The sequence below is a fragment of the Nomascus leucogenys genome, chromosome 22a (assembly GCF_006542625.1).
Source record: "Nomascus leucogenys isolate Asia chromosome 22a, Asia_NLE_v1, whole genome shotgun sequence".
Lineage (NCBI taxonomy): Eukaryota > Metazoa > Chordata > Mammalia > Primates > Hylobatidae > Nomascus > Nomascus leucogenys.
Window position 1 is genome coordinate 24,641,263 of NC_044402.1, and position 20,547 is coordinate 24,661,809.

General features: G+C 38.7%; 1 protein-coding gene across 3 annotated transcripts in view; it reads right to left on the reverse strand.

The window, feature by feature from the left end:
- TSHR (thyroid stimulating hormone receptor) overlaps window positions 1-12,458 on the reverse strand; it is a 172,256-nt gene extending 159,798 nt beyond the window's left edge. The window contains exon 1 of one of the 3 annotated variants that reach the window (XM_030802754.1): window positions 12,037-12,307. In XM_030802754.1, coding sequence (XP_030658614.1) covers window positions 12,037-12,206 — 170 coding nt within the window. In that variant the 5' untranslated portion in view covers window positions 12,207-12,307. Of the gene's footprint in view, window positions 1-12,036 lie in introns of all 3 variants that reach the window. The other 2 variants (XM_003260831.3, XM_030802755.1) reach the window with 2 other exon arrangements.
- Window positions 12,459-20,547: the final 8,089 nt, after the last annotated feature.

Genomic DNA, 20,547 nt, shown 5'->3' on the forward strand with positions numbered 1-20,547 from the left:
TGCTTCACTTCCCCATCCTACCTTCTGCTCCTGGGATCATACTCCCCAACAAGAATTCTCACGTGGGCTCTGCTTTCTGGAGAATTCAGGCTAAGATATCACTGACTCCTCTCTTTTACTCCAAGTCCACATAATCTATTAGAAAATCCTGTTGGGTTAACCTCCAAAATAAGCCCAGGAAATTCCTTACCACATTCCTGCGATTAAGCTGGTTCAAGCCAGTATCATCTCTCACCTGATTAAGAAACATAGTAGCCAGGGTGATCCTACTAAAATGTAAGTCAGGTCAGGGCCGGGCAGGGTGGCTTACACTTGTAATTCCAGCATTTTGGGAGCTGAGGCGGCCGGATCCCCTGAGGTCAGAAGTTCGAAACCAGCCTGACCAACATGGTGAAAACCCATCTATACTAAAAATACAAAAATTATCCAGGTATGGTGGCACATGCCTGTAATCCCAGCTTCTAGGGAGGCTGAGGCAGGAGAATTGCTTGAACCCGGAGGTGCAGGTTGCAGAGAGTCGAGATGGCGCCACTGCACTCCAGCCTGGGCAACAGAGCAAGACTCCATCTCAAAAACAAAACAAAACAAACAAAAAAAAAGTGAGTCAGGTCTTGCTTTTGTGTGTGTGTGGCTCAAAATCCTTGATAGCTTCTTATCTCATTCTGAAAATAAGCATATATATATATATTTTTTTTTTTTCTCCTCCAGATATTAGCCTGGATTCCTTTTTTAGCTCCTTCAGGTCCTTATTCAAATGTCATTTTCTCAGTGAGGCCTTCTGTTACGGACTGAATGCTTGTGTGTTCTCCAAATTCATACGCTGAAATCCTAACCCCTGATGTGATAGTATTAGAAGATGGGGATTTTGGGAGGATATTCATTTATGAGTATGGAACCCTTATGATGAAATTAGTGCTCTTATAATAAAAAACACAAGAGAGATGAGCTTGGCTGTTTGCTATGTGAGGATACAAGGAGAAGACGGTCAAGTGCAAACCAGGAAGCTGCCCTCACAAGAAAACACATCTGCCAGTACCCTGATCTTGGACTTCCAGTCTCCAGAACTGTGAGAAGTAAATGGTTGTTGTGTAAGCCACTCAGTCTGTGGTATTCTGTTAGAGGAGCCCAAACTAAGACACCTTACTGACTATTTAAAATGCAACTTCCAGTACTCCTTCTCCCTCTTCCTTCATTTGTATTTCCCCATTATACTTTTCACCATCTGACATTCTTTGTGTTTTACTTTTTAAAATTTTTTAATTTTTTTTTTTTTTGCTATTTTCTCCTGTTAGGATGTAAGATCAATGAGGTCGTTTATTATATATCAATGCCTTGAATAGTACTAGTGTATGATAGGTGATCAATAAATATTTATTTAAAATATAAAAAAGGAAAGAAGGAAGAACATTTTACAATAAAATGCCACCTGTCTAGAGGTAGTATTTCTGATCATCTCAAATCTTTGGACCATGTCTACAAACCCACAAATAACTGCAAAGGGTGTTCAGATGGAAATACTGCCATCTTAAAGACCACTAAAGACTTTCTCATGGAAGAGTGTCTCATTTATGCCCGTCCTTACATCCTCTTTATTCTCATGCACAGAGCCGTTTCCTAAAAGTAGCCTTCTAGTTTCTTGGCTTAAAAAAAGATTGAAATAACAAAATATAAAGTGACAGTACCTGGCAATAAGAGGAGACAATTTCAGTCTCCTCTCTGGAGTTGCATAATTATGAGAACACACAGGCATGGGTAAGATTAAGTTAATGCCTACAAAATATAAGCCAAAAGCTTCATGTGTCATATAAATACAGAGATCATGTTTTCTTAAAGAAAAATTTGTACATAAGGAAGCTCTTTCTAGGTGCACAAGTGATGTGGGAAGTTTAGATTAAAATGATGAAATATTTGAATTTATGGAATATTCTAATGGCAGTCTTTTCAATGGGACTGTGCCATAAAAATCCAGAGCACATATACCTGTCACCACATATAATAGAACAATATTTATAAGATGTCTCAAAAATCACAAGTGCCAGCTTTGTAATTAAAAAATTATTTTGAAAATTTCTGGAATACCCTAAATGTTCTTAAAGGTTCATACAGAAATGAAGCCAAGTAAGTAGGGTCTGATATTTAAATGGAACACTTTAAAACTCAATCTATAATTTTGAACAAATGGGACATTTTGCTCATTCTTAAAATTTTCAAATGCTATTTTTTAATTAATGTAATGAAAGAGGGTAATAAAGTATGTTGACCAGCTTCAGTAAAAATGGAAACAGAGTCAGTATGAAGAATTTAACATCATGTAGGAGGCATTAGAAACTTGAAAAAATCTGTCAACTATTGACTTGAAAAAGTGGCAACATTCAGTGAACTTCCGTGTGAAGAGCCTATCAAGGGACAGGCTAAATGTGAGCCATAAAGAAAGTAATCACCACAATAACATATTCAGAAGGAAAACCATCACATTCAAAGGTGTTGCAGGCTGAAAGAGTGAGGGTCGTGATCAACTCACTATACCACTGGAGGCTCTATGAGTAAACAGCAAACTGTTCTCATAAATGCAGAATGTTGGCAAACTGACAAAGTGCGTCTGCCACCCAGAAGGAATGCTGAGGGCAGTCACACCCCAAGTGCAGTGTTTCTTGTAATTAGGTACATCTGAAGCCTGTTAGTAACAATATGAACCCGTGATCAATTAAGCAGCTGACCAATCGTTACCTCCTCCTCCCTGCCCTTGCTACCCAATAAATACAAAGGGCTGTGGACGCTCAGGGGCTGCCTTTGCTCACTAGAAGCAGGGAGCTCTCTCCTTCTTCCCCTGGACACTTTCTTTAAAACAGTTTCTTTTGTCTTACTTTTTCATTTCTATGTTCATTCCTTTGTTCAGTCTCATAATGATGGTCTTAAGTAGTAACAGTAGTAACTGTCCTAGTGACGGTCGCAAGTAGTAACAGTAGTAACTGTTGAAATGACAGTCTCAAGTAGTAACCAACTGTGGCAGCTCACCACACAAAGGCCAGGCAATTTTCATTTATTGTTAAAATATATCTGTTAGGGTTGTTTGTAATATAACAAAAAGATTGAGTCATAGTGAGTACACTTACAAAATGCCAAATTATTCCAAAGCAGAATTTCTTAACTTGTGAGGGGTCAAGGACACCTTTGAAGATCTAAGGAAAGTTATAGAGTCTCAGAAATGTACTGATGGGGACAAATTTTCACATAACCACAGATTCCTAAGAGCACAACCACGAACTTCTGGAGGCCCATGAACTTTTGTCTAATAAACCTTAGTCTGAAGGGTAACAAACACACTTTGTATAACCAGGAAACACTGAAATAATCAAATAGATCAATTCAACTTAATTTCTCAGCTCTGGACAAAAAACAACTACTCTAGTAAATTGACTGATAAATTCAGACAAAACTAATTCATTTAACAATATGTTTTATGCATTATGAATTAGTTTTCTATGCTTACTACTTCATCAGAGGTTATTTAAGAAAACAGACTTAGGCCCCAGGATAGCTAGTTTGTTTACACAGATGAAAATAACTGGACATTCTGGATCTAGGCCTCTGATATCATGTCTGAATAGGCTTGGCGTCATCAAAACTGATCTGATTGTTGAGGTTGGACTTTTAAACACAGGGTTTCACCGTGTTAGCCAGGATGGTCTTGATCTCCTGACCTCGTGATCTGCCCCACTCTGCCTCTCAAAGTGCTGAGATTACAGGCGTGAGCCACCCCACCTGGCTGAGACCAACCTTCTTTTAAGTGATAGACTCCCACCTACGGCAATGAAACACAAGGCTGAGCATGTCCCACGGGCCTCTGGACTTCATGGTCTAATAGGAAGATCTATTAATATTAGTAATTTATCCCCCAAATTGGGACACCTTTGAGAGTGAAAGGAATGCTATTAACTACACTTGAATGACAGATGTAATGGGGTTCAAGACATTCTATCCCCAAATGTGACACCTTGGCATTTGAGAAAACAACAGAAGCAGAAGGTCTCTCTGACTTTTTCCTGCCCTTCTCCCCTGAATCAGGTCATAAGACAATTCTCTGGTCTTCCTCTAAAGTAGGTCTTAAGACCCTCATTTCAGAGGGGCTCTCCCTACACCAGGAGAAAAGGAATGAAGACACAGAGACACCAAGATGAATTTGAACAAATAAGACTTGCTAAGATCTGCCCCACAGATCACAGTTTATTACCATTCGATCATATCCTTTTGTCCTCCAATCTGTATGACTGTCCATAAAAAGATATGGTTTTCTCTGTTCGTTTGGGTCTTTATAACTGAAGGCTCCTGTGTCATGTAAAACTTATATTTAACAGTTGTTTAATTTTTTTTCTTGTCAGTCTGTTTTTTGTTGTTGTTGTAGAGTCTCAGCCATGCCCCATGTGATGGGTAAAGAAAAGATATTTTCTGCCTTACAGATGTAAGAGGAGGGTCCGCTTGGATAGGGCAACCCTAACTATATGGAAACTGGAAGCCAGTGGATGGTTCCATAAAGAACCTGGAGTTCATTAGGGGATGAAGATCAATCTTTAAAGTTAATAAACATTTTTTAGCTTGGGAAAATTTAGAGTTAACAATAGAAATGAGAATCTAAATCAGACCCATAGTATTAATATGTTTGTGTTGAGTTTAAGAATAATCAATATATATTTGGTATTTTGAGTATTTGTATTAACAGAAGTTGTTGACCTAGTTGGAATACCTAATAGATTGGTCTTGCTATTGCAATTTAAAATGTATAATTGAGTAATTTATTTTGACTTGTGATTTAAGTTGAAAAGGAAATTAGAGGTTTTAATAAGTTTACCTGTATAGTGCTCACTGGGAAGTGGTAACTTTTCTATAATTTTGCATGTATTACTGGGGAAAAATGTGTTTCAATGAAAAGCTGTGTATTGACTAGAGCACACCCTTCCAAGTTTCTCAGTCTGATTCTATGGGAATTATTTTACAGCTTTCTAGATTGCAGATAATTGTAGCAATACAAAACAATTTTGTCTACGGATTGTAAATTCTGTCCCGTATGGAAGAGCTTCTGTGAACTTCCCTCCCCGACTGGGGAAGAAGCTAGTTTGGCCTCCATCTGTATAGTCACTCTGATATTCCTAATCTATAAACATGCCTAGTTTGTGGGCTATCCTTTAAGCCAGTTGTAATATCTTACCAGGTTCTTCATTATGGTGGGTTAAAGCATGCCCCCAAAATTCATATCTGCCTGGAACCACAGAATGTGACTTTACTTGGAAATATGATCTTTGTAGATGTAATGAGTTAAGTTGAGGCCATAGTGAATGAGGATGAGCCTAAACCAATAATTGGAGTGATGCAGGGAATGCCATGGATTGCCAGCAGCAACCAGCCCCTAGGAAGAACCAGAAAGGATTTGTCCCAAGAGTCTTCAGAGGAAGCATGGCCCTGCCAATATCTTGATTTCCAACTTTTAGCTTCCAGAACTGTGAGAGAGTAAATTTCTGTTGTTTTAAGCCACTCAGTTTGTGGTACTTTGTTATGGCAATCTCAGGCAATTCATATACACTCATCAATGAGTTAATTAAAATCTTTAACATGTGTTCAATTTATAGGTGTATGAGAGTTACAATTTTACCTTTCTGTGAAAATTATCCCTTGACAGTATTAACTCATTCATACCACCCAGGAATCTGAGGAGTCAGGGACTATTATTACCCTTTTTTTAATAGATGGAGCAACTGAGGCCCAGAGGAACTAAGCAATGTTCCCAAAAGCATATTTAGGAAATAGCAGACCAAGGCATTCAACCCAGAGGATCTCACTCCAGAGTTTGACTGTCTAAAAACATAGGATTCCTGGTACTTATAAAGTTTAATATAATAGATGCTTTTGAATTTTCTAAGGATTGGGAGAGTTTCATCAAGCATTCAAGTACTTCAAAATAAAATACATTAAATTTGTTTTCATTTAAATTATTCATTATTTTATGAAACTATATGGGAAATCAGTTATTAAAATATTATTAAATGATAAAATACTCCTCAAAGTAATTGTCACGATTAGATTTCCAAACAAAATAATAAATACATAGAAAACTCAATAAGGAACTAGGTTTTACATTTATTTCTTTAACAAACCAAATATTAATTTGTGAAGCCAGCTACCCCCATTAACTGTTTTTTTTGTGTGTGCGTAGAAACTGCTCCAAAGGACATCAGAATTCACCTCGACCTGTACTGAGTTATGAAGGGAGTAGTAACAAATTTTATTGTCCATTAATATGTTCATCCCAAGTGAATAAATCAAACCCCTTCAGCTTTCAGGTCAGAATTCTTCAAAGCTCTTGGAACACCACGTCTCCACCTTCTACCTGCTCCCCTGAAACTTCTTACACTCAATTCCTACTGGTTCTTCAGGAGGTAGCTCAAAGCCTTCCCTGAACCACAGTTTAAGTAAGTATCCCTCACCCCTACTAAAAGCACACTCAAGCACACTTACACAATTATAACTCTGTGTTTATGTAATTATTTGATTAATATGCAGCTCCCACACTAGACTGTAAGATCCCTGCAGACAGGGACATGTTGGTGGTGTTCTCCATTAAATCCAGAGTGTGAAACAGTGTCTGGGATATAGTTAGTCCTTAGTAAAGATTTGCAGAATGAAGGAAGTGATGAGCAATGTAGAGGGCATATGGTCCCTCTTCAGTGGGGAATTCCCTGTTGTGTGGAATATTAGAAGGACCCAGTTCTGCGTCTCCTATTTCAGACACCAAAAGTGGGCAGGTGACCTCCTTCCTCTTCCTACCTCCAGCAGCTATGGCTTGCCAGCCAATCAAATGCTCCCATACAGGATACCACTCTCAGGTAGGATATTTAAAGAGACAGGGACAGTTGGGAAATTATTGATGGCAGCACATAGACAGTCTGGCAGCTACAAGACCGCAGATGTCCAGTGGCTGTGGTTTCTATATTGCCCATGGAATTGTCCTAAACAGATGATTCACTGTGGCTCCAGCTCCTTGCCCACAGTAGGCCTTGGCCTATTTTCAAAGCCTGGTCCTACAGTAATTCTGTAAATTACATGTTCTTTCAAAATATTTTTTTCTTCCTTAACCTAAACAGAGTTGGTTTTCTGTTACCTATCATCAGAAAACTTGACTGATTTCAATACACACATATATATCTGTCTAAATGTATATACATATAGGTGTATAGATATATTCCCTCTCTATATATATTCTCTCTCATATATATATATATATATATATATATATATATATATGATGGACACATTTTATTGTTCATTATTATTTTCATTCCAAGTGAATAAATCAAATCCCTTTAACTTTCGGGTCAAAATTCTTCACTCCTCTTAGAACACTGTTTCATATGTATGGGAGAGAAGAGAGAATGGAAAAGAATAATTCACAGAGCCTGGATATATGAAATGAAGTCACCTTTATGTGTGTGGGGCTGTGTTTGGGGAGCACATGGGTGTTGAAGCAGAGGGCTTTTCTTTAGGTTGGAAACAATTGTTATTCAGATTACAACCACTGATTGTGACTAAAACCATTGTGAAATATACAAAACATCCACATTTCTTTAAGTGTGGAACAAAGATGACTTGGAGGTACATGAGATTATTTTAGGTGGAATGGCCACCTGGCATTAAATAACAGTGAATCACACCGTGAGAAAGTAATTCCTTTTTCTATTGTCTTTCCATCCTTTTGATACTACCAAGGACACCGTGCCAGATTGTTATCTCTTTAATACTTACTAACATTTACTTCACTTCCTTTTTAACAAAGAGAAGGCAGCTGTAGGCTCAGTGTATTCACAGACAATAGTCTGTAGCTAGAATTTAATTATATTTTTGTTTTCGCTGTCTTTAGTTTTCTGGCTACCTCTTATTTGTACCAAGTCATGCTAATTTTCCACTTGTAACCTTTCTAAATAAATTTCAGTTAGAGAAGTGAGTCAACTTAAAAATACCGAGTAAATAACAGCACAGATGGAACACAGGGTACAAATGCCAAAGATGATGAATGATTGTCTTCAGTTTAGTAAACAGTAGGAGAGTCCATCAATTAGAGCCACAGATGCAGAATGCAAATGAGTAAAAACAGAACCTGAAAACAACAGCTCCTTCAGAAACATATCTGAAGGCACACAGGTGTCCAAACCACTTACTTCGTCGAAACCCAAGACCACAGATGGCAGTGGGGTTGGAGAAGGCAGAGGTGGCAGTTACTGTCATAATGAAACTGAACGCAGGTAGGTTAAAACAACATAGTAAGGTGTGTCAGCACTTTCTGGAGGAAGAATCCATACAAATACATAGAATGGTGCAGAATGGTTGTCAAATCCTTTCTACCTCCTTATTCAGAGAAGGAAGGATCTTCTCATGCACAGAGGCAACAAATGGCAACTTTCTGAGTAAGAGAGGGTGATGGGTCAATCTTGTTATCCTTGGTTTTGAGATAATATGATCTATAATTGTATGCCAAATTTAAATTTTTAATTTTATTCTCTTGCTTCATTTAAGTTTCCTTAAATCAGTAATTTTCAGTTGAAAAGAGTGATTTTTTTCAAACTACCTATACATCAAAGATTCTAGAATGTTCCACTGGCAGTGGGGGAAGTAGGCATCGCAGCTCTCCCTCACCTTCCACTCAGGTAAAGCATCATACCCTTCTGGAGGGGAGGAGTGAGGAAAAGATACAGCATCACTTCTTCAGTGAGGGCCACAGTCCGTAACTGTCTCCCTTCCATCCATAAGACCACGGGGCTGGGATATGGGTAGTAGGGCAAGAGAGCTGTTTACCTTTCAGAACAATAATCTTTGAGTAGAAGATAAAGTTTAGAAAGAGTTGTTCTTGGCACCATCATAATTTGTAAAATGTCTAAGAAGTGGTTATACAGCATCTTGATGAAGGTTGCAGAAGTAATGCAAATAACTCTACAAGAACAAAATACCTTACATTTTAAACCGGTGTAAGCTCTTCAAAAACTTTAAAAAGAGGTACACTCTGAATAATATAAAACTTGTGAGAGAACATGCCTCAGTGGTAGATCCTGTATAATTTAAGTAGATTCCAAAAAGAGGTCACCACCCAGAATGGCTTTTTAATGACGAAAACTTAGTTTATTTCAGCAAGGAATACCTTCCATAACTTAGATATTTCTTGTCTAGAAAGATCTAAACAAAGATCTAGATCTTTCTTGTCAAGAAAGACTAACTTAGTCTTTCTTGTCCTCCTTGCCTCTCTTCCACTCTCTCTTTCTTCCTTCCTTCTTCTTTCCTTTCCCTGCTAACCTCCTGCTTTCTGAGTTCTTACATCTGACGAATAGCCCCCGAGGTTATCAGTCGGTTTATTGAATGTGACTTGTTTGCAGACTTTTTTCTCCAAAGCCTATGACCATCAGGGGAACACTGGTATGGTGAGACACACTTTTCATCTGAGAGTGGTGGCTTAAGCGTGCAGGCTCCATAGTTGTTGATATGATATTTCAAATCCTGACTTTACCACTTACAAGCTGTGCAACACTGAGCAAATTACTTCATTTTATTTTTGTGCCTCAATGTCCTCATCTATAAAATGAGGATAATAACATCACCTACTTAATTGGATTTGGTGAGGATTCACTGGGTGAGTTCATGCAAAGTGCTGAGAACAGAACCCCCCCCGTTAGTAAACACAATATAATTGTTAGCTTTACATGTTTTACTTCTCTCATATGCTTTCCTTCCTCAGAAGAGTTCTACCAACCCCAAAAGATTTAAAAATCATTTTTTTACTGTTGCAGATGTTTGTAGCCATTGTTCAAAGGAGACTACCATTTGGTTTTACCCACACTTTTCATCAGGTTTCTCTTTTCCATCTCAGAATAACTTTATTCTTCAGGACATACTACTTCCCTCTCCATTATTCTCAAGGTCAGATCTCCTTGCCACTGTCTTTATGTCTTTTTCTTGTGATTCAGTGCCTTCCCTCAGACTATTCTCATCAGCATCATGTCATCACCTAGAAAGCACCTAGTTGAACCTTCTCTTTTACCCAGAAGGAAATTTGGCTCCTTCCAAATCAGTCATCTTACACAATTTCATGGTTAGTAGAGAAGGGCTGAAGAGAATGCTGGTTTCCTGACTCCTGTTCCAGTGCTCATTCTCCATTACCCTTTGTTTCTCAACTTTTGGTGGAATTTTAAACAGGATGTCTACGAGTTCTTTTCACTGTCAGAGCCATATCTCTCTTCAATGACTTGAATTTCTGCCACTGTTTAAGAAGTCTCCGAAGAAGTGATGTCTTTGGATTTCTTTCTCCCCAACATACAGTGGACATTCAGAGACCTGGCATATTCATTTGTTCATTTATTCACTTAAGCTTTTTTTTTTTTTTTTTTTTGAGTGTCTAAATAGTTCCAGGGTTTCAGGAATTCAGGGCTGAATGGCAGTGTCCCTATGTTAGAGAAGCTTGTGTCCTGCTTGGGTGGGCATGCAAATAAATAACAAGTTACAAGAAAATAAACAATGTCTAAGGGCTAGGGTTAGGTTCATGCACAGAACGCTGTTGGGAAGGAGGGTATAGCTTACCCAGCCTAAAGGTCATGGGTCAGGAGAAGCTTCCTGCAGGGTTGATCCAGGATCTGGATCTGGGAGTAGGCATTAGTGGGGTGAAGAAATGGGGGAAATGTGCTTTAGGCAGAGGGGCCAGAAAGTGGGAAGAAAGGCAAGGGCAGCTGTAACAGCAGGGACCTTTAGGGAAGGGCCAGAAGTTCTTCTCAGCAGGAGGGGGAAGTTAGAGAAATTAGGAGCAATGAGGTTGGAAAGACTTGACGAGGTCTGGAAAGATCTGGTAGGCTGCACAAAATAATTTTATTCTAGAGGTGACAAGCAACCCTTGTAGAGGAGTAATCAAGAGGCCATTACACCTTTTACACATTTTATTCTGTGGCGACATGGAGAATGACTACCACACTGTTTGGAGGCTATTGAACTAATTAATTCAGGTGTGCTAAGAAACTAGGATATCTCTGAGCACAGAAATATATCTCTGTGCTGAAATATTCATCTACTGTTAAATAGTCTTCATGAGCTAAATTCTTGAGAAAATCTAGAGGTGCAACTTTCCCATTTCTTTTCATCTATCGACATTTTCTTTAATAACCTGCACTTTCTTATCTTAACTGGATTTAACCAGCCTAGGTTGTTTTACTATCTTTCTGTTCTATTTTTAACCAATCAAGAGAGACTTTATTCCCTTGGTTTTGTCTACAATTTCAATGATCACTGATTTAAATTGCTGTTAAGAAACAGGTTGTGTGTGTATAATCTTATTTAACATTAGGTTTCTAATTTGGTAACATTTAACATGCAGATAAATGTACTATACTTTCATGAAATGTCATTTCTTTATACCTCTATCATGCCTATCACAAAGCAGGGTTCTGGATGTACTATTTCACTGGCAGTTCACATTTGAGTAAGTAACTTACAGACACTGTACAGACAGTTCATTTTAAAAAGGGCTCCTGATTAAACCTTTGTCAACAATTTGATGAATCAGCAGAACTGCTAAGATAACCTGCCATCTTGAGAAACAAAAAGAAGAAATACATATTTTTGCAATTTTTTATTATCCAAGATAAGATCAAAAAGGTCAGTTCCTGAGATGCCATTATCCTTATTAATTCAAATGAAACAGATTCAACCAGGGTTAGGCAACGTGCTGAATAGCAGCTTGTTGGAAAGAACAGCTCTCACGGTCATTGTACACCAAAGTTTTGTAACCTTTTCCTGTGTTGGGAATGAGGATGTCAACAATGATACCTTCCCAAGTGTGAGCGATTAAGCTTTTAGCACACACACACACATCTACACACACACACATCCACACACACACACAGACACACACACACACACTACTTCGGGCTGTTATTGAGCTGCTTTTGGGCACTTCGGGCCACCTCTGCAGATGCCCTTGGTCTCCGGGTCCTACCCTGATCTCTCCCGGGTACTCACAGAGTCTGCGTACTGGGCGGTAAGCTGGGGATGCGTTGAATATCCTTGCAGGTGACTCTGAAGTCCTCCTCCTGATGGCACTCGCAGGGTGGAGACGAACACCCCTTTCCGCCCAGGTCCCTGGGCAGGGCGAGCAGCAGCACCAGCTGCAGCAAGTCCGCCGGCCTCATTTTCCACGGGACTCGGGGCTATTTCTCCATCCTCCGAAATCGCCTCATTCTCAGCTCTCTGCACCTCGGGTTACCCCAGGCCAGAGGAGACCCGGGAGCGGGAGGGGTGGGAAGAGGGAGGGCTCCAAGGGGCTGTGACCTCACCACTGTAGAGGAGGCTGGAGAAGGGGAAAAAGAGGCACTTAAGTGCTCCGCTTCCCTAGGCAACCTTCACCCAAACAAGCCTGCTTGCTTCACTTTCCTTGGCTGGACCCACGCAGTCCGCTCCGTCTGTTCCCTGACACCCAACACCAGTCCTGGCTGTCCCCTCTGTTTTCCAGCCCGCCCCACCCCGCGCCCCTCCCATTAGTTCTCTCCAAAGCCTAGTTTAGATGCCCTCTCCTTTCCTCGTCTTTAAATCCAAGGAGCCACCTTCCCTTGCGTGTAGCCTTCTAGACACTTGACTGCCTGGGAGCCACTCGCACGCACTCCTTATCCAGAGAAAGTCCCCGCGGAGTGGACTGTCCCCGGGCGGACCAATGTCCTGCAGAACTTCAACTCCTCCTGGCCAGAGACACCTCTGCTGAGAGTCAGAGGTGGGCACGCAGCCCTGGCCAGCCTGCGGTGCGGCCGAAGCCGTCGCCCTGCACCCCTGGAGGATTCTCGTTGCTACCCAACTGCAGGGGCAACTCTGGTGCTGGAGTCGACTGGCAGCGGCCGCCTCACAGTGCAGCCCGCGGCTCCGCGAGGCAATTCAGGAACTGAACTTCAGGGCCATCTGCTGGGAATAATCGGGAATGGCAGAAATAGTTCCAGGTTCCCTGACTGGGTCCAGTATGGAAATTCTGGTCGACCCAGGAATTTTATTGAGCCATATTCCCCCTGGAAGATGGGAAGAAAAATAATACTTAAGTGGCATACTCACCATTCTTCGCACAGTAGCCAAAAACATCATTACAAACATAAATCAGATTGTGCCTATTTCCTTCTTAAAAGTCTTCAATCACTTATTCCTCTTGGGATAAAAGGAATGTCAATTCCTTCTATACTGCATAATTCCTTTTATATGAACTTGGCTAGGACAGAAAGGAAAAAGCTGTGGTGATGGAAATCAGAATAAAGGTTAAGAAATATTGACTAGAAAAAGACAGGAGGGAACACCCAGGGTTTCCATATCTTAATTAGGCTGGAGGTTAAGTGGATGTATACATTTATCAAAATTCATTAAACTGTACATTTAAAATATGTGTATTCCAAATTTTACAGAAGCTTTATTCATAACCACTAAAGGAACCAAGTGTCTCGCGACTAGATAATGGATAAACAAACTCTGATACCTACACATTGGAATACTATTCTGCAATAAAAATGAATGAACTGCTGATACACCATGCACAAATTTTTTTTCTTTTTTTTCTTTTTTCTTTTGAGATGGAGTCTTGCTCTGTCGCCCAGGCTGGAGTGCAATGGCGTGATCTTGGCTCACTGCAACCTCTGCCTCCCGGGTTCAAGCAATTCTCCTGCCTCAGCCTCCCGAGCAGCTGGGACTACAGGTGCACGCCACCACGCCTGGCTATTTTTTTCGTAATTTTGGTAGAGACGGGGATTCACTGTGTTAGCCAGGCTGGTCGGCTGGTCTTGATCTCCTGACCTCGTGATCCGCCTGCCTCGGCCTCCCAAAGTGCTGGGATTACAGGCTTGAGCCACCGCACCCGGCCTTTTGTTATCTTTTTTAAAATCACCATGGTATTGTTATGGAACAAATCTTGAATGCATAATGTTAAGTGAAAAAAGCCAAACTCAAAATATTATGTATTTATATGTAATCATTCATATTAATGATTCACTTATATAACTTTCTCAAAAAGGCAAAACTATAGGGACAGGAAAAAGATCAGTGGTTGCAAAGGCCTGGGGTAGGGCTGACTACTAATGAACACCAGAGAATTTTGTGGGTAATAAAACTGTTTTAAATCTTGTTTGTGGTGATGGTTCCATGGTAGTTTATTAATGTTGGTGAATCATAATGATCGATTTTCGAATGTTAAACCCACCGTGAATTACAGGGATAAATCTCACTTGATCATGATGTATTTATCTTTTTTTTTTTTTTTTTGAGATGAAGTCTTGCCCTGTCGCCCAGGCTGGAGTGCAATGGCACGATCTTGGCTCACTGCAACCTCCGCCTCCTGGGCTCAAGCGATTCTCCTGCCTCAGCCTCCCGAGTAGCTGGGATTACGGGCGCCCGCCACCACGCCCGGTTAATTTTTTGTATCTTTAGTGGAGACGGGGTTTCACCATGTTGGCCAGGCTGGTCTGGAACTCCTAATCTTGTGATCTGCCCACCTCAGCCTGCCAAAGTGCTGGGATTACAGGCTTGCGCCACCATGCCCGGCCGTATTTATCATCTTTTTAATATACTCCTTCATTGGATTTGCTAAAATTGTGTTTAAAAGTTTTACATAGACGTTCACAAGGGATAGTAGTCTGTTATTTTCTTTTCTGTAACTTCTTTGTCAAATTTTGGTATGAGGGCAATTAATTCTTCCATCACAGAATAAGCTGGGAAATATTCCTTCCTCTTTAAATTTCTACAGGAGTTTGTGTAGAACTGATATCATTCCTTTCTTACTTATTTGGTAGAATTCACCAGTGAAGCTATTGGAACCTGGCATTTTCCTTATTGGAAGGTTTTTAACTATAAATCAAATTTTTAAACATAGATTTAGGGCTATTCAAGTCATATAATTCTTCTTGAGGTAGCCTGGGCAGTTTGTGTCATATAATGAATTTGTCTATTTCATCTAAATTGTTGAATTTATTGGCATGAGTTTGTTCATATTCTCTTATCCTCTTATATTTATATAATCTATTCTAATGTCAACTGTGTCATACCTGATATTGATAATTTGTATCTTCTTTTTCTCTCCTAAGTACTTTATCCAGAGGTTTATCAATTTTATTCATATTCTCAAATAAGCAAATTTTTGTTTCTTAGATTATTATTTTTTCGTGTTCTATTTCATTGATATATGCTCTGATCTTTATTATTTTATTACTCAGCCTACTTGGGGTTTAATTTGTTCTTCTTTTCTTTACTTCTTAAGGTGAGGTTTCTTAAGACTGAGGTAACTGATTTGAGGCCATTTTTCTTTTATAATATTGTATGTGTGTAGTGCTGCAGACTTTCCCTATACTACTGTAGAGACATCCCACAGGTTTCGATATCTTGTAATTTCATTTTTATTCAGTTTAAAATACTTTTTAGCTTTTCTTTTAGATTTCTTCCTTGATTCTTTAGAAGCATGTTATTTAGTTTCCAAATATTTGAGGAATTCTCAGATATTCTGTTATTAATTTCTAATTCTGTCATACACAGGGAAAATAGTTTGTATAACTTGAACACTTTTAAATTTACTGAGACTCATTTTATGATTCAGAATATGGTCAATCTTGGTAAAATGTTCAGTGTGTACTTGAAAAAAAAATAAGTGATCAGCTTTTGTGGAGTTGTGTGTTCTACAAATGTCATTAGGTCAAGTTGTTGATAGTATTGTTTAAGTCTTTTGTATTTTTGCTAATTTTAAAGTCTACTTGTCATATCAATTGTTGAGATATGGGTACTGAAATTTTTTACTACAATTGGGGATTTGTTTTCTTTTCCCCCCTCATTGCATTTCTATCAGGTTTTTCTTCATGCAATTTGAAGTTCATGTATTTTGAAGTTCTATTATTAGGTAAATACGTGTTTGGGACTATTATTTTCTTGTTCCCTTTATTGATATTAAATGGCCTTCTTTATACCTTGTGATATCCTTTGCTCTTCAATCTACTTTTCTGTTATTGGTAGAGCCAATCCAACTTTCTTTTGATCAGCGTTATCATGGTATGCTTTTTTCGTACTTTAACCTCTTTGAGTTTTTATATTTAATGTGCAGTTCTTACAAATAACATAGAGTTAGGTCTTGCTTTCAGTCTCACCATGTCCACCTTTTGTTTGGGTTGTATAGATCATTTACATTTAATGTCATTATTCACATTAGGTTTAAGTGGATAATCTTGCTATTAGTTTTCTATTTTCTCCACTGTTATTTGATCCAATTCTCCTTTTATTTTAAACATGTTTGGACTCATTAAGGAACTTTTATGATTCCGTTTTATCTTCTTTGCTGAATCTTAGCTATAACTGGTTATTATACTCATTGTGTTAAGGTTTATAGCATGTACATTTAAGTTATCATAGTCTACATTCAGTTGATACTATACCAATTTATATGTGGTTTAAAAGAACCCTTCAACACTATACTTGTTGAATGCTTGTTTATACTCCATTTCTCCTCTCCTGCCTAACCTTTATGCTTCTGTCGCCATACATTTTACTCATGCATAGGTTATAAATCCCATAATACAGTGTTATTATCTTTTAAAGGGATTCAAATAATAAGACGGTTACCCCTTCTGGTCTTTCTCATTCCTTAGTATTGATCCATATTTTTCACTGCTGTCACTTTCCTTTTGCTTGAATGACATTCATTAATTTTTTTGTCAGACATATCTGCTGTTTATAAATTATTCCAGCTTTTCTGTGTCTGAAAAAGTATTAATTTTGTCTTCTTTTTAAAAAAGGATATCATCGCTAGGTATAAATCATAGATTGACATTATTTTTAACTTTCATTACTTAAAAAACATTGCTTCATTTTCTTGTTGCTTGCATTGTTTACAAGGACAAATCTTATGTCAGAGTTTTCTTTGCTCCTTTATAATATGTCCTTTTTTTTTTTTTTTTTGTTACTCGGGCGACTTTTCAGATTTTGTCACTGGTTGAGAGCAATTTGACTGTAATGTGCCTTGATGTACTTTTCTTCAAGTTTCCTGTGCTTGGGGTATTTTGAGATTCTTGATTTGTGTGTTTATGGTTTTCATCAGACTTGGAAAATTTTTAGCCATTGTTTCTGCATTTCCACATATATGTTTTTCCCCCCTTATCACTTTCCTCTCCTTTGAGCATTCCAATTATTGCACTTATTAGGCTAATTGAAATTGTCTCACGAAGAGAATATTGATGCTTTTCTCAGTAAAAAATTATTTTTCTTTTTGTCTTTGATTATGGATAGTTTCTTTTGCTATGTCTTCAAGTTCAGTATTCTTTTTTGTCCTCCCGTAATATTTAATTGGCCACTAATCCCATCCAACGTCTTTTTTATCTCATAAATTGGATTTCCATCTCCAGAAGTTCAATCTGGGGCTTTTTTCATATTTTCCATGTCTCTTTGTATAATACTTTTTGAACATCTAAAATACAATAATTGCCTTGATATTTATCTTAGTTTCCTAGGGCTGCTGTAACAAAGTACCACAAACTTGATGGCTTAAAACAAGATAAATTAATTTGTTCACAGTTCTGGAGGCTAGAAGTCTAAAGTTAAGGTGTTGGTGGGGCCTACTTCCTCTGAGAGTTCTGTGGGTGGATGTTTCCTTGACAGTTCCTAGCTTCTAGTGGTCGCTGGGAATCCTTGACATCCTTTGAGTTATATCACTGCAACCTCTCCTCTGTCATCATCAGGTGTTCTCTTTGTGTGTCTCTGTGTCCAAATTTCCCTCTTCCTACAAGGACATCAGTCATTGTATTTGGGTCCATGCTAATTCATTATAACCTCAACTTAATTTAAATATCATTAAAGATGCTATTCCCAAATAAGGTCACATTCACAGATACTGGGCATCAGAATTTCAAGATATCTTTTTGGGGAACAAAAGTCAACATACAACAGTGTCCTCATTTGATAATTCGAATATATATATATTTTTGTCAATTCTGGGTCAGTTTAGATTGGTTGATTTTTCTCCTGAAAATGGGTTGCATTTTCTGTTTCTTTGTATGCCTAATAATTTTTGTTTGGATGGCAGATATTGTAAATATTACCCTTTTTGGCACTGGAATTATTGCATTCATGTAAATATTCTTGAGATTTGTTGTCAGATGTAAATTACTTTAAAACAATTTGGGATTTGTGGATCTTGGTTTTAAGCTTTATTAGGTGGGACTAGCACAGCATATAATCTAGGGCTAATTATTCCTCATTCCTGAGGCAAGACCCTTCTGATTACTCTACCCAGTGTTCCAAGAATTATGAGATATTTCAAATCTGGCTGGTGGGAAGAGTCACTCTTCCTGGTCCCCTGTGAGCAACAGACAATTTTACCTCCAATCTTGCTAGTTGCTTTTTTCTCCAGCCTCATTTTTTTTCACGTGTGTGTAATGATTAGTACTCTGCTGAATCTTCCATGGAGACCATTTATATTTCTCTGAAGTTTTCTCTCTACAAAGCTCTCTACCTCCTGTAGTTTGTCCTGCAAACTCCACCTACCTGCATCTTCCCAAACTCTCAGCTTTGTCTCCCCAATTAAAGAATCCACTGGACTCTGCCTGGGTTCCCTCTCCTTGCACCATGACCTGGAAACTCTCTCAAGGCAGTAAGTTGTGGCAATCATAAGGCTTGCTTTATTTGTTTCCTGTCTTTCAGGGATCATGGTCTTTCTTGGTATGATAACCACTGCCTTGAAAAGCATTGCTTCTTATATCTTGCCTGTTTTTTTTGGTATAATTCTGGTGGGAGGGTAAATCTGGTCTCTGTTACTCCACCTTTGCTGGGAACAAAAGTGGTATGCTGAAATCTATAACATTTTATATCAAGATTTAGACAGCATGAAATTGGCTTAGTGGCAATTATAATGTAGGCAAAAACTCTCATGCTTACAGTTTCAGTTCAGCAAATTGGAACATGGCTTAGGGCTAACCATGTTCTAATAGTCTGTTCAACAAATTGCTCAACAAATTGCTATGACAATTAATAAGACAGTTTTCTTTCCTTAGCATAACTTTTAAAATGGGGCAAATAAACACATGAGATAAGACAATGACCAATCTTTGTGATCAGGTTAAATAAAGAGAAAAGCGCACTCAGGTCCCTTAAACACATGCACAAAATCCTTTTAAATGTAACAAATGGCTATAAAACACTACTTTTATAGTGTTATAGAATGGCTATAGAACACTACTTTTTCCTTCTTGTAGAGGAATTATTAGCATGGTTCAAATATTAGAAAGTGGTGCTTGGCAATTTATGCCTCTGTGTGTTTTATCTTTTTTCAAAAAGTACCCATTAAAGGGGAGCATTCCACTAGCCCCATTCCATAACCTCTTTATTGATTAGTTATATCGCTTAACTAAAGAAATGTTTTACAATTTTGGTTTAGTACATTAATAGTGGCTCACTTTGACCTAAATGCATATGAATTACTGTGTTTTATATCTGTGATGCTCTTGGCAGTGATAATTACCTATAATTAGTAAGTGTGTGGCTGAAAAGAACTTCATGGGATCAACAGGACTTCAGCACAAAGAATGGCTGAAGACGATTCCTTGAGTAGTAGGCAATATTATCCTTGCAATATCCTGTTTTTTTATCTTGACTCTTCTTAAACTTGAAGGTAACTTGCAAACTTGATGTAGAAAAAGTCAACAACCATTTATGATTGTTTTCTGCCGATGTAAAGAGAGTGAATTTCACCACTGACTTGACTGAGAGAGAATTTTGAGTAGCTCTATGTAGTCCCACCTAATCAAGATTTGGGGGATTTCCCTTTTACTTACCTATAACATCATACTTGGTGTCTTCTGTCTTACGACTTGTAACTGTGCAGTGATACTATAAGGGAGCTTGACCATCTCTGTTGGCAAGAGGGAACGAAGCAAAATCCAGTGATGTAGGTGGTCATCACTTGTGCTGGACAGTCACCAAGAACAATGCAGGCTACTTTTGAAGTAACATCCTCCTCTGATGCCTCTGGGCAGCACAGGTAGGTTCAAGCTATGAATGGTGGTTGCTTGAGTGGACGCTGGGCACTCTGTCAACATAGACTTTCTCCCTACGCCTGCGGGTCTGCCTCCCCAACCTCCTATTCCTCCATTTCCAGGACCCCTTCTTCTCTGTTATCACATTCCCAGTCAGGAACCTCTTTTCTCTTGGGGGGAATCTCTTTTCTTTTTGTTCATGGTATTTCCTTCCAAATCATTTGTTTATAGCATGACTCCTTTGTGACAGCAGGGTGGGCTTCATGGGTTTGTGACCTGTGCAATCACTCAGGGCCCTGTATTCAGAAAGGCTCAGTGCTTAGTTTAATGCTGTGTTGTTGCCATTTTGACATCTTAATCAGTTTTGCAAAAGGGCTTAACATATTCATTTTTCACAGGGTCCTACAACAAATTACACAGCCTGTCCTATCTGAGAATGTTTGTGTTGAATATTCAAAATCCAGGAATAAAATGCTTCATTTTCTTCTTCTTTTTCTTTCTCAAC